The following is a 15634-nucleotide window of genomic DNA, read 5'->3' as shown; positions in this document are numbered from 1 at the left end:
TTTCCAAATACAAGTGTAACACGATTTATCTCATGTCTCGTTCCATGATGGGCATATAGCCTACAGTAGCCTACAGTTTTTTTTACGCTAATCCAAGATAATAACAGGCGCTGGATAAAATAATGTAAAGCCACAGATAAAAAGGGGATGTCCCCTCACTGTTTTGCTCTTGATCTTTTAATAAAGTTCTGTGATATTTTTTCAAAGAGGCCTAGAGACAAGTCTTTTATCAATATTTTTGACCACTTGGCAAATGCATTGGGCAGGACTAAAAAACAGCCTTCATTGAGAGGAGGGGATATGCTTGGTTTTTAATCAAATTAAATTAAATATGAGGTTTACGGGCACAAAAAAGCACATCTCTCTATTTCCATGTGCATATGGGCACTGTGTGACACGGCTGGATAGGCTGTGCTTCCTTTGTCAAAATCCATGTCATAACCAACAGCCTTAACGCTAAGACCAGCTTTCGGTTGGTCTTCAATTTTGGCACTTTGGCGCACGTTTTTAAGGACACAGCTCAGATATTGCTACCCCTCCAACCTCAGCGCAAGCAAGCTCATATAAGACAGGTATATTACCAGTCCTGGTGCTAGGGTTTGAAAATAGAATAGTACTGGCTTTAACAGGTGAAAATTGCAAAAGAGCCCCGAATGTGCAAAGGTCATGTCCAGGAATACCTGTATTCAAGTATGTAGCCCATGTCAGTGACTGCCTGAATGTGAGTTCCCAGTGGAAAGGGAGAGGGATGATGAATAAACAAGAGTAGGTGTCAGCCTTTCCTCCTACACGCTCAATCAAATATCCTTTGGGAAAATAATGCCTCATTTTAAAGGCCAAAAATATAAACTCTTTATTTACCTCTTTCATTAACAGCAACCTAGACAGCGCCATTTCAATGCTAAGCAGTTGAAATAAAACACTTTATTAGCATCTCACTGTATGTGCAGCAAATGGTAGGCTATTTATACAGTGCCTGGTGCAGTGTTGTTTTCAATGGCTCTTTCCTTGTTAGCAAGGTACTTTATTTAGGTAGATTAGTGAATTTGACAATGTTACAGACATTCCTGACTGTAATACTATGTTAAAGCCTACATCAGTGAAGCTGGGCTATATCCTAGGCCTGTGTGTGCCAGGCTTTCAGAAAGAAGTGTGTATCCAGTGTAAAAGAACAGGAAATGAGTCTCAGCAGAGTCCAGAGATTAGGAAAGCATTTCTTTTGGGAGGAATTTGGAGAGCCTTCAACCAGCATGAGCGAAAAATCATCATTAATTCTAACATTCAGATACTGTCTATGAGTCAGAGCTGCGTCATTGTGTCCATTACAGAAAGAATGGCCACATCCTGATAATGGTGAGATACAAGATATACCATAGATTGAAGACTATATATTTAGTACAAGACAAAAACCTAGGTCTAGAACTTGTTCAGTGCTCTATATTTTGTAGTAGCTGGTGCGTTCTCAAAAAAGAGATTAAAGGTTAGTATTTAGTATTTATTTAATTCATGTGTATTATATAGTATATTTGAGATGCATTATTGACGTGTGAGTATGTTCCAGGAGTGAACACACGAACGCACCTGTCGCTCGTCACCCTAAACAAGTTCACAATAAAGAAGCACACCTTCAGAGGAGACGCTGATGACACTGACGAAAGCTTAGGCCAAAATGTTTGTCTATCTACCGTGAAATAAATACTAAAAAGAAACCTTGAATCTTTTTTTTTGGAGTGTGGACGAGCTATGTAATACGATTTTGGAATTCTATTACATTTTGGTCAACGCACCTGTTCTGAGAGCAGTGGTCACTAGATCTTCCATATTATGTAGTGACAGCTTACAGGAATATTGCAAGCAAGGGATAAAATGTAACTGTTATTATGGTCTCAGCCATAAGCCAGGCTATTAATTATCTCCAACAGACTGGTTACAATATTGGTTTTATTTAATCACGTATGGTGACTGACTGGTGCAGTTAGAATAAGTGCAGTATAGAGACATGTTCATCCCTGCTTCACTTTGCTTTGCTCAGCGATTCACAGGGAATCCTCATGTGACACATTCAGAAATGACAGAGTCAATCTTATGACTGTCAGGCCAGCCAAGCTACCATTAAAATGGCCTCAAAAGTCAATGACATCAAATAATTGAGGCAATTCACCATGCCTGCGATTCAATCAAGTTTTATTACGTAACTCAGTCAAAGACAATGGGCAGTAATATCATCAGCCTATAAGGAGGGAGGAAAGCAGTGAGGCCAGGGCTAGCAGCTCAGCTCCCTGTGCCCTGCAGGGCCTGCTCACACACATCAAGCTTGCACTCTGTCAGTATCAACCCCTGAGCTGAGTCTGACGGCTAACAAAAACACCTATTACATCCTCAAGTCATTTGACAGGGCTTGCTATTTCCACATGATATCAGACCAGTCATTTGTCTGGGCTTGCTCTTTCCACATAATATCAGACCAGTCATTTGACAGGGCTTGCTCTTTCCACATAATATCAGACCAGTCATTTGACAGGGCTTGCTCTTTCCACATGATATCAGACCAGTCATTTGGAAAACCATTTAGGCGTGTTCAGTTTTAGGTACAGTAGGCTAAACTGTGGCCACTATATTCAAAGATGGCTATACTATGCCTTTAGGCATAACATGATATAGAAAATGCTTGTTACAGTGGCAAATTGCAATAGCTAATAGTGACAGAAGCCAAGCACAAGAGCCCTCTCTGCTTTCTGTCCTGCACAACCAAACCTGTAAGACTGGTATCATTATAGATAGGCCTCCAAACGAGCTTCAACGCCATACAACACTCGTTCTGTGGCCTCCAACGGCTTTTAAATGCTAGTAAAACTAAATGCATGCGCTTCAACCGATTGCTGCCCGCACCCTCCTGCCCGACGAGCATTACTACTGGACGGTTCTGACTTAGAATATGTGGACAACTACAAATCCCTAGGTGTCTGGTTAGACTGTAAACTCTCCTTCCAGACTCACATTAAGTATCTCCAATCCAAAATTAAATCTAGAATCTGCTTCCTATTTCACAACAAAGCCTCCTTCACTCATGCTGCCAAACATACCCTCGTAAAACTGACTATCCTACCGATCCTTGACGTCAACGATGTCATTTACAAAATAGCCTCCAACACTCTACTCAGCAAACTGGATGTAGTCTATCACAGTGCCATCCGTTTTGTCACCAAAGCCCCATATACTACCCACCACTGCGACCTGTATGCTCTCGTTGGCTGGCCCTCACTACATATCAGTCGCCAAAATCACTGGCTCCAGGTCATCTATAAGTCTTTGCTAGGTAAAGCCCCGCCTTATCTCAGCTCACTGGTCACCATAGCAATACCCACACGTAGCACGCGCTACAGCAGGTATATTTCACTGGTCATCCCCAAAGCCAACACTTCCTTTGGCTGCCTTCCCTCCAGTTCTCTGCTGCCAATGACTGGAACGAATTGCAAACATCTCTGAAGCTGGAGTCTTATATCTCCCTCTCTAACATTAAGCATCAGCTGTCAGAGCAGCTTACCGATCACTGTACCTGTACACAAACAATCTGTAAATAGCACACCCAACTACCTCATCCCCATATTATTACTTACCCTCTTGCTCCTTTGCACCCCAGTATCTCTACTTGCACATCATCATCTGCACATCTATCACTCCAGTGTTAATGCTAAATTGTAATTATTTTCACCTCTATGGCCTATTTATTGCCTTACCTCCCTACTCTTCCACATTTGCACACACTGCACATAGATTTGTCTATTGTTTTATTGACTGTATGTTTGTTTATGTGTAACTCTGTGTTGTCGTCGCACTGCTTTGCTTTATCTTGGCCAAGTTGCAGTTGTAAATGAGAACTTGTTCTCAACTGGCCGATCTGGCTAAATAAAGCTGAAATAAAATCAAATAAAAATTACTTTGAAGTATCAAAAGAGAATGTCTCAAATTTGGCATTGGATCAAACTGAGGTTGGCAATAAGAGTAAAAAAGTTGCTCATGAGATTTACTTGACTGGCTGTCAAAGTACCTTGGATGCTATTTTTTTTTTAAATCTGCAGAACTGCATCCCTAAATTTAGCTAATGCACAGACGGTGCTCCTCCTCTAAGTTGGGTGTGTGCCTTGGACAGGATAGGAGTGTAAGCCAGCTTCTTTTAATATTTTATTATGGCACTGAAAGCAGGCCTACAACATCCTGAGCTCAAAATTGATCACTGAAAACATCTTCCTATGGGAAAGGAAGAAAGTCACTGCCCATTTCCTGAAAACATCTGAAACCCTACCTCTTCAAAGAGTATCTTAAATAATCCCACTGCACTTCCCCCGCATCACCCCCAAAAAAAAAAAATTGAAGAATTTTGTGAACCAACATTCGCACTTGATTTTTTCCCCCCTTCCTAGCTCTGACATTGCTGATAGCTATTTATTGAAGAAAAATGTACTTACTACGACTGTGATATGTGGTTGACCCACCTAGCTATCTTAAGACGAATGCACTAACTGTAAGTCGCTCTGGATAAGAGTGTCTGCGAAATGACTCAAATGTATGTAAATGCTATAAGTCAGAGGAAGGATATTTAAGCTTCTCAACAGGATAGGGAGAAGAGGATCCAGAAAGAGGAGGAAAGGAGACATAATGAGGAGAGAAATGATAAGGGGTCTAAGTTAGACAAGAGCGGGGTAAGGGAGTGGGCATGCTGGGAGAAACGACTGGGTGCCCCACAGAGCAAAGCTAAGCAGATAAGATCCCAATTATACTAGTTCATTCCTTGCTCAAAGAGGGCAATCAGGGGATGTAGAGAGAGTGAGAGTGTGAGTGAGTGAGTGAGAGAGAGAGAGAGAGAGAGAGTGTGTGAGTGTGAGTGTGAGTGTGAGAGAGAGAGAGAGAGAGAGAGAGAGAGAGAGAGAGAGAGAGAGAGAGAGAGAGAGAGAGAGAGAGAAAACAGGAAAGAGAGCTGGCTAAAGGACAGCAGCAAATAGCCCATCCCAGCACGAAGCCCAATCTTCCTCACCCCTGCAATTTCCTGTCACAGCAGCCTTCCCTGGTTGTGGTGCGGTGAAGTCCACCACGTGAAAAACACTGTCATTAGGCAGCCATAGGCTGTCAACTCCCACCCAACACCTGGCATGCTATGCTACAGGCTAGCCATTCATTAGACTAGATACAGTGAGGGCAACACATTTGAACAATCAGTTAAACTCTAGTCTGTTAAGTACTAAAACAACAAAATATAATTGTTTTTATGCACAATGGATGGCTTGGCTTATATGGATTATGTGATTAGAGAGTTTAGGCCTAAATAACATCATTTTGATTATCTTGTTATTTCTGCAAATGCCTCTAGTCTACTTTGCTTACACAGGTTAAGTGATGTATTGCCAACAATGAAAATATTGGTATTTCGCCTGCTACTTAAAGACCTTTTAAAACACTTTGCCTAAATGTGCATACTTATGGAAATGTATGAAGACTCCAGCAAGCCCATATTTGCTATCTTTGGCAAAACACCAGTGTGATTCCTGATCCAAAGTCTTAACCCCCATCAGCATTTTCAAAAACCTCTCCTTCCCAGTGGAGTGTTTCAAAAGATGCTGATTAGAACCACTTCCAGACCTAAACTAATCACAATTTGTGACACCATATGAGTATTTATGCAAAAATATGAAGGCTATATCCACCGTGGAGCTGACATTTAATTTGTGCTGTTGATTCTGAGGATTAAGAGAAACAGAGGCGAAGATGTCTTACACAGGCTACACGCAAACCAGTTCATATGAGGCACACATTTAGTACTCTTTCTATTCACTGTTGCTCATCTTAAAACGATAATGATTATACATTGTCTTGGGTCACTGCTATTATAGTGCTGTTATGGGTATTAGCCTAAATAGGATTAGTTACTGCATGTTACAATGATTTTGTGCTCCCCAAAAATACAAACATATTAGCATTTTTTACAATCAATGTCTGATCAGTCCCGTTGAAAAGAGAGAACAGAAAAAAGCAAGAAGGCTACTCACAGTAGGTCTTCCTGGTCAGTTCCTCCACCACCTCCTGCTTGAGCTTGCTGTTCGATTTGCCCATGGTCTGTACCTTTCTCCTTACTGCCTTGAGTTACTCCTCCACACCTCCTCCTGCTCCACCTTGACACCCACTAACTGAAAAACCCTCTCAGTCCAGACCTCGCTGGTCAAACAGATGCAAATATGGGCCAGTAGAGGAAAGAAATACAATTATACCACTGAAACAGTCAACTCTGAAAGAGGATCGAACTCAATCCACCCACATCAGGCTTGTGTTCTGTGCAGTCCACTCTGGATGTGTCAAGACTTCAGCCCTCCAGGGCAGCCACTCCAACCCCAGGGGCTCAGGACTGAATAATGTGAGACTGCTGACTATCTGAGTCTGAGTGTTCGCTTCTCCTTTCTTTAGAATGTCCAGTGGGCGAGAGTGGCGTTGTGATGCGTTGCTACCTTCGTCCTTGGTTACAGGAGTCACCCAGTGTCTGGGTGTTGTGTACGCTCTCTACCTCACACTCTGCTCACTGTTCGTCTCACCCCTCCTTTTCCTCCTTTCACTCTATCCCACCCTTTTTCCCCACCACTGTCTCTGTGGTTTCGGGTAACTTATAAGAGAATCGTCCCTCTTCACAGCTGAGATAAGGGGGTGGGTAAACTAAAATACAATGAACATGGCTTGGCCTCAAAAGCATTCCCTTTTCAATTACACCCCCGGCTTGAACTCAGATCCCAGTAGGGCATCCTTCAGACACAGCAGCAGAAAAGTCCAAAGGGCTCTGTGACTTCAACTGTCATTTCAAATGCAAAATGCTGAAATGAGAGAGAAAATAGAAATGTCCCAATTCCTTGAATGAACAACTAAGGCGGTTTTCCCAGTATGTTTCCAGGCTGAGGGATTTACAGAGTGACAGTTCACTTTTCTCCGTCATTCTTACTCATCATTTACCCTACTGCCTGGCCTCACGGCAGCACAGGGTAATCTAATGATTTCAGCCTCTCACAGACGACAGGAGATGGATCATGGAATTTCTCTGTATCAAAGGTCTGAGGTGGCCTTCATTGATGCTTAACCTCAGCAGCTGACTGAGCCTCAGGACAGGACACTACGGCACCTTATCTCAGTAAGCATTAGGATCTATGCCTATGCGTTTGTTCCGTTCCTGGCCTGGACTGTGTTCTCCATGCATGTAACTGTGGTGGTGATAATCATCCTTGTGTTTGCTCAGCACTGTTTTCCCAGGTAACTCAGACACTGTGAAAACAAACAGCAGTTGCAAGGTCAAGGCAGTGCCAGGAGGGCCAGACTACTGTGAACATCAGCTATCCTTAATCCCTGGCATCTCACCCACTCCACACCAATGAAATGAGCACTCATCTGTGTCAAATGGTGAGTACTTGTTCTCCTCAAACACTCACTGTTGGCGAGTTTCCACTCTGGATTTACCTTGGTGTTTTACCCAAAAGACTCAAGACTTTTCTGTTTCCATCTACGTGGACCGGCACCCGCGTCTCACTATGCCATGGCTCCGGCAGACCTGCCCTGATTTGGGGCCAAGCCCAGGTCATGGTGCGGCAGGGTAACCTAGTGGTTAGAGCGTTGGACTAGTAACTGAAAGGTTGCATGCAAGATCAAATCCCAGAGCTGACAAAGTACAAATATGTAATTCTGCCCCTGAACAACGCAGTTATCCCACTGTTCCTAGGCTGTCATTGAAAATCAGACTTGCCTAGTAAAATTAAAATGGGTACTTTTAAGCCAGCATTTACATAATAGAAAACGGTGAACTTTAACACCTTTTCACGAAGCAACTGTTTTGAATGATGCAGAGGTTGTTGATTCTGCTCACCCCATGTCTTAGAGTACTACTCCAGCCTGCTTTTCACCTAATGCATCTCCTGATTTACTTAACAAAAGGCACATCTCAAAAGGTGGTCCAGGTATCTTTTGTCCTCTAATGGTCCTCTATTGTTCCTGCAAGCCAGGCGGGTTGACATCACATCAGACCAACTCCTTGAATGGCCTAATCCTTGTAGTTGGGAGTTGTGTCTAAAAAACAAATTATTTTGCGTAATACTATATTTTTTACCCTTAAGTACAGTAACGTATTTATACTTGGAATATTGTATTTCAACAGGATAAGTAAAAAAATAACTGATGTGTGTCTTCAACAAATTACACTACAGCCAACATGAACATAAAATACAGGTGACCCACTGGTGTGTGGGTAAGTTTCAACAGGAAGAGCAGATACAGCCAAAGAGCAACTTGCTTGACTTTCACTGGGGTGAACGACATGCCCTGCTCCCATGCAGCCCTCACAATACAGGGCTGCTCTTGCCAATACTACATACATTGGATCAATAATACCCCACTGTGGGTCATTCAATGTAGCATATATGTTATCCAAAACCAATAAATTATGCAAGGTGCACTGAAAATAAAATCTAAATTAGATATAATTTTGCTCCTCATTGAACAAACCTCATGCATTTTGGTTTGAGTTTACTACAATATTTCCACTATACCCAGGCTGGGTGATGTTTCTTGCAACAAAATAACTTAATAACAAATCAATAAGGAAAGAGTAGGCTAAAATCTGCGAAACTTTTATTGGGCTCTGTGCATTAACCTACCTTTCCAGGTGGTGCAAAAGAGCCAGAAGAAGAGACGGTTCCAGCACTATTGCTTAGCAACACTAACAGTTTACAGATACGGCCACCGTGAAGGAAATCTAATATAAGACACTGTGAGCTCTTCGCTTTGTAGCTGTCATTCGGTTACTTCTCAAACGACTATCACTGTCCAAGCTATGACAAATATTACCCTTGTAACAGACATAACAGCTTTCTTTTGAAACACTCACCTTAATTAATTTTCAGGCTATCATCCGGAATTGACTACTGTAAATGGACGAATTATTTTCATTCCCGCGAGGCATCTGTACAAGAGCGCGTATTTCCTGCCGCTCTCTACCACTGTCATCTGTTCGATTCAGAACATCTCAGTCCGAACCACTGGACACAATTTGCTGTTAACCCTTTATTTCCTGTGATATTTTCGAAAGCCTTGAACTGTAAATCAGAGGTATTGTGAAATTATTTAAAATGAACAACAATTGAGAAACAATAGGAAAGCAAACCTAATTAGTTTTCCTGCATGTGTAATTGAATAGTGTACTTTATTTTCCCTTTGGTTAGAAACGGAAATTCGTCCTCTGCCTTTCCTAACCCAGTAGACGCACACCAACGTGGCACCGGGTAAACAGTGGTGCAGTGCCTTGAGCAGTTTTGGGGTTGAGTGCCTTGTTCAAGGGCACAACGGCAGTGGAGCTGGTATCACTTATAAATCGCATCACCTTGAGATAACCGTCTCGAGTGATGCTGTAGTGTTCTGGATGAGGGTTTACTTTGTCATTACAGAGGAATTTGAAGAACATGAGAACAGTTAGAGAGATTACTTTCTAGCTGTTGGGTTTGTTGTTTTTCCAGCATTTTACAGAAAAGCGATGTAAAACGGTTCATCCTGGGCCAGAGAACTGCACCCCTGGTCAGATAAAATCCCCAAACACATGCACAGCGCAGACTTCCCCATCAGTTTCAATTTCTGTCTCTGTCAACGGGCTACAGGCAAAATGTTCATTTCAAATGAATTGTTTGGGTTTAAGTGAACTGGGACTGGTTTGAGTAAAGGTTTGAAGCTGGAGGCACATTTTGTGATCATACGCACATCCTTAAAAACATAGTTGCTGGGCTAATAAAGAATACTATTAAAGCTCCCAATTCACTGCTATATTGACAACTTTTAGATCCGAAATGGATCTTCGTTAAGGATAACAAACGGAGTGCTCACAAATACACATTTCACCTCACGTGACCATTGCGGACATGACGCATGGTGGGTGCAAAAACATTTTGTGTAGCTCTAATAATTTAATAACAATGAGATGGGTTTAAATATACCATTTATTTAACTAGACAAGTTAACAAATTATTTTTTACAATGACGGCCTCCCGGGTAAACCCGGACTATGCTGGGCCAATTGTGCACCGCCCAATAAGACTCCCAATCACGGCCGGATGTGATGCAGCCTGGGTTCGAACCACAGCCTTGGGTTGTACCGTGGCGGAGATCTTTGTGGGCTATACTCGGCCTTGTCTCAGGATGGTAAGTTGGTGGTTGAAGATATCCCTCTAGTGGTGTGGGGGATGTGCTTTGGCAAAGTGGGTGGGGTTATATCCTTCCTGTTTGGCCCTGTCCGGGGGTGTCCTCGGATGGGGCCACAGTGTCTCCTGACCCCTCCTGTCTCAGCCTCCAGTATTTATGCTGCAGTAGTTTGTGTCGGGGGGCTAGGGTCAGTTTGTTATATCTGGAGTACTTCTCCTGTCCTATTCGGTGTCCTGTGTGAATCTAAGTGTGCGTTCTCTAATTCTCTCCTTCTCTCTTTCTTTCTCTCTCTCGGAGGACCTGAGCCCTAGGACCATGTCCCAGGACTACCTGACATGAGGACTCCTTGCTGTCCCCAGTCCACCTGGCCATGCTCCTGCTCCAGTTTCAACTGACCTGAGCCCTAGGACCGTGCCCCAGGACTACCTGACATGAAGGCTCCTTGCTGTCCCCAGTCCACCTGACTGTGCTGCTGCTCCAGTTTCAACTGTTCTGCCTTATTATTATTCGACCATGCTGGTCATTTATGAACATTTGAACATCTTGGTCATGTTCTGTTATAATCTCTACCCGGCACAGCCAGAAGAGGACTGGCCACCCCACATAGCCCGGTTCCTCTCTAGGTTTCTTCCTAGGTTTTGGCCTTTCTAGGGAGTTTTTCCTAGCCACCGTGCTTTTACACCTGCATTGTTTGCTGTTTGGGGTTTTAGGCTGGGTTTCTGTACAGCACTTTGAGATATCAGCTGATGTACGAAGGGCTATATAAATAAATTTGATTTGATTTGATTTGGTTCCACCTCTTGCACTGAGATGCAGTGCCTAGACGACTGCGTCACGCAGGAAACCATGTACCATGGGTACATTAAGTAGTTTCAGAAAATAATATATATTTACTAAATGACCAAGTGAGGGACCTGGAAGGCAAGACAAATCAAAGTGGCTTATTCATGTAACAAATGGTCTGATATCAAACTCTTGGTTCAGACCTCTAGGAGACATGGTACACAAACGCTGAATCCAATCCATCAGTTTCAATTTCTACATCTGTCAACCAGCTACAGGCTAAATTGTTTGGGATTAAGTGAACTGGGACTGGGTTGACTAAAGGTTAGAAGCTGGAGGCAGTCAGCACATCCTCTTCACATTCACAGCAGAGAGGAACACACTGCATCTGACAGGGGCTCTGGCCAGACTTTTAGTATTCACAACAGAGTCCTGCAGTCCCTTACATTGCACCAATATCAGGTATACTCTCAGAGGAATAGATTTATATAAACTGCCACACAACATAACCTATGTGTCTCTCAGTATTTATTTATTTTGTTGAACCTTTAACTAGGCAAGTCAGTTAAGAACAAATTCATATTTACAATGACAGCCTACCAAAAGGCAAAAGGCCTCCTGTGGGGACAGGGGCTGGGATTAAAAATACAAATAAATTAAATAAAAATATAGGACAAAACACACATCACGACAAGAGAGACAATACAACACTACATAAAGAGAGGCCTAAGACAACATAGCATCGCAGCAACATGACAACACAGCATGCAACATGGTAGCAACAACATGCTAGCAACATAACATGGAAGAATTCTTCCAATTGCCACTTTAGCTCATTATTTATTAAAATGATTAATGACCATATTAGTAATAATACAAATATGCTGTGTGTTTTATTGCAATGAGAAAGAACAAAAAGTGGCAAATGCTTGCCTACAACAATGTAAAGCTTATACTACATTTTGCTTGTATCTTCAAGGTTTACCAACACACATTGCCAAAAGGTGCATTGATGCATTAGGAAAGGGAGGGTGAAAGTAGCTTCAAATGATTGGTGAGGATGATGCAGGGTTGGGAGGAGGGGGACCTTGGCGAGTGCTGAGAGACACAGACTGCGCTGTCCTGGTTAAAAAACACCCAGCGCATAAACTGGCAAAGCTATACGTTTGCCAAGTGTTGGGCACAGTCAGGAACCAGGAACACACATTTGCCTATCTGTCACCAAACACCTTATACCTTACTGCCCCGTGCACAAGCACACATGACCTGAGCTGTGACAAAATAATATCCACCTCAATCAACATTCATGTCCACACCTTATGTTATAGAGAATAACTTAAAACAATCCAAAAATAATATAATATCCAGCCCAGTCAGCTGGATGTGTTATGGAAGCAGTATACAGCCAAACCTGTCTAATAGTTACTGACTGACTTGAATTTCCATGCCTGGCACAGCATGGGGATGCAATAAAATCTTCATCAGTAGAGGGAAAGAGAGCCATGTATTCATTTCTAAATACATGACCCTGGAGGGAAATATTGCACAGATTTCCTGTGTGTAGCCAGATCTTACAGATCGTTTATTACATTACAACTGTGAAAATACAGCCACCCTCCTGCATAAACAACACCCCAAACAATTAAAGGAAACATCCATATATTTGAATAAAGGTTATGAGGCTATTTGTGATATTTTTAATGTGCTGCTGTACTATTTGCTCAGCACCAGATCAATCATTATTGCACTTTCATAAATAGAGAAGTACATAGCGTTTCAAATGAATGCACATTTGATGAATCACAGTGACAGATATACTCTATAAAACACAGCAAGAAAGCAAATACTGAAACAAAAACACCAGGACAAACCCAAATAATTACAATCTTGTATGTTAGACTGAACTTCGCAAGTAAACACTCTGCTGACTTACTGTGGCAGAACACAATTTATTAACTTGGTGAGTTGACAATCACAATTATTTTGTAATTTCAAAGGGCAATACATAAAGAGTAGAGTATACACCCTCAGAAAACAAAAACAAAAAAAAGAGTTCCAAAAGCATTTTTCGGTTGTCCCCATTGGATAAGCCTTTTTGGTTCATGGAGAACCCTCTGTGGAAACGGTTCTACATGGAAGTAAAAGGGTTTCCTATCGTGACAGCCAAAGAACCCTTTTTGGTTTTAGATAGCACCTTTTTCCCCTAACAGTGTAGGAATGGATATTTTAGATTAGAATAGCAAGGAGGTACAGTGTATACATTAAGTTTACAGTAAGAACACCTGATGAAGATAATGTACTATGGGGTAGGAACATAAGTAGGCACTTATGGGCACTTGCTGGAAGCCACACATTTCAGGGCCAATGTGACAGATGGAATGGGTGAATAAGGACAACCAATAAACAAGTATCTCATGGTGGTTCTGTATCAAGGCCATATCCACTCTGCATCATTTTGGAGAGCCAATCTTAAGAGGGAATCCATGCACATTGAGAGACACTACTTTTAACCAAAACATATGAATCTAGATGTGTCTATCCTTTTACATTGTCTGGTCTACAGGTTTGCTACAACAGCACAATGTTCCAAACCATCAGAACAATGCCTCAGCAGGTGTCATTGAAGACAAAATGCATAAAAGCACAAAAGGAACTCCCAGTCTGGGCCACCGAGGCTAGTGCTGCTCTCTTTTCTTATGACAGCTTCAGAATGTGGTGGTCAGTGCTAGTCATGACAAAATATAAGAGGCAGTGGACTAGTTTATCTGATGGCCCTGCCGTACAGAACACAGAGAGCACTCCGAATGACATCCATTCACTGAGGTATACGCTTCAACCCCCTTCTGTCTGACTTCCCATGCTATATAAAAAACTGCTTAGAAGCATACGCAGAGCGGAAATTGCTGTTGTACCAACCTGGGGAAATAGATCTATGTTAAATTTAGTGCTTCATAAAAACTGAATCCCCTCTCTCCTCTTTGAGACTAGACTCCCCACTAGTACATTTATATCTGAGTTGTGCTGCTATTCCAGGGGGGCAGCAGGGTTTAGTAAAGCAGCTCTGTTGGTATAATGCCTAATACCCAGCTGTTAATTCAGACTGACAACAGGAAGACATCTAGCCGACTAATGGCAGATGGGACTGGAATCCCAGCTTTATAGAGATAAACTATGCTCACTGTGAGAGCGAGAGAGAGAGAGAGATTCCTGCCTTGACAACAGAGTTCCATGCCTTGACAACAGAGTTCCAATTTGTCAAACACCATATTAGTGCAAAATATCTAAAACAACAGATTCTTACAGTTTGATAACATTTGGTATGTGCTACTGCATAGCATGTGTCGATTCAGAGAGACAAATAATCATGTCTTTATTAACAGTAAGTGAATTACACAGACTCATCTCTCTTTTCCTGTCAGTTAACATTTCTGGTTAATTAGAACATTGTCTGGGAACTATGATCTCAACGGGGGCAATTATTTCCCCTCCATAATCATGCTGCAGAGTAGGTTGGCTTGAGCACTGTCAGGGTAAAATAAGTATATTTAGAATTTAAATACTCACTGCTAATATACCAATACCAGGAAAAACAGAAATAAACCCTAGAGGGTGTTTTTACCCATTTCATTTAATCAAATGCCTTTAATACAACAATACCCACCGGGCATAAACATCAGGTCAATGTCTATAGTTTTGATTTAAATTTGGTTGAGTTGTCAACTGACGTGAATTCAAAGTGAAAATAAAAAAATAACACTATATTATTGGATTTAGGTTAACACGCTGGGTGAAAAAAAGAGACGAAATGCCCTCATGTTTATTATTATTTTTTCAGAAGCTAATCAGTTTCCCACATTGATTCAACATCACATGGATTTTTGGGGTTTGAATGGATGTGGAAACATTGATTCAACATCACATGGATTTTTGGGGTTTGAATGGATGTGGAAACATTGATTCAACATCACATGGATTTTTGGGGTTTGAATGGATGTGGAAACATTGATTCAACATCACATGGATTTTTGGGGTTTGAATGGATGTGGAAACATTGATTCAACATCACATGGATTTTTGGGGTTTGAATGGATGTGGAAACATTGATTCAACATCACATGGATTTTTGGGGTTTGAATGGATGTGGAAACATTGATTCAACATCACATGGATTTTTGGGGTTTGAATGGATGTGGAAACATTGATTCAACATCACATGGATTTTTGGGGTTTGAATGGATTTGGAAACATTGATTCAACCAGTTTGTGCCCAGTGGATAAATCAAAAATTAATTCATAAAACGTCACTTTGAACTAAACAATTCTATCTCCATGACTAAGCAAGTAAGCATTTTGTTGGACGGTGTATACCATGTGTATCCTGTACATACTAATACAACTTGAACTTAAAATAGACAATCTGACACAATTTAAGAGCAAACTGACATGATTGAGTATGGCAGCAAAAAAAAGCATGTCAAATTTGTTTCTGGATTTAATGGCATTGTTTGGTCTGACCACTTGCTGGCCTAAAATACTTATTAAAATAACTTCTCCACTCATGTATGTTTTATGACAGTATGGCATAAGTAAGATACAGTAGTCTAATGGGTTAACAATCACCCTATATATACAGTGCATACTCTGT

At 41.6% G+C, this 15634-nt stretch overlaps 1 protein-coding gene across 3 annotated transcripts in view; it reads right to left on the bottom strand.

Moving 5' to 3' along the window:
• The window catches only part of LOC118393142 (neuronal calcium sensor 1-like), a 33934-nt gene extending 24903 nt beyond the window's left edge, over positions 1–9031 (bottom strand). For 2 of the 3 annotated variants that reach the window (XM_052461455.1, XM_035785497.2), the window contains exons 1-3: positions 8906–9017; positions 7486–7623; positions 6042–7293 (exon numbers count right to left, since the gene is read on the bottom strand). Coding sequence is in view for 2 of the 3 variants with exons in the window: in XM_035785497.2 (XP_035641390.1) it covers positions 6042–6105 (64 nt within the window). In the remaining variant the exon portion in view is untranslated. Of the gene's footprint in view, positions 1–6041; positions 7294–7485; positions 7624–8905 lie in introns of all 3 variants that reach the window. The other variant, XM_035785496.2, reaches the window with a different exon arrangement.
• Positions 9032–15634: the final 6603 nt, after the last annotated feature.

Source organism: Oncorhynchus keta, chromosome 14 (assembly GCF_023373465.1).
Source record: "Oncorhynchus keta strain PuntledgeMale-10-30-2019 chromosome 14, Oket_V2, whole genome shotgun sequence".
Lineage (NCBI taxonomy): Eukaryota > Metazoa > Chordata > Actinopteri > Salmoniformes > Salmonidae > Oncorhynchus > Oncorhynchus keta.
Note: the sequence above shows the minus strand (reverse complement) of the source record. Positions and strands in the feature narration are given on the sequence as shown.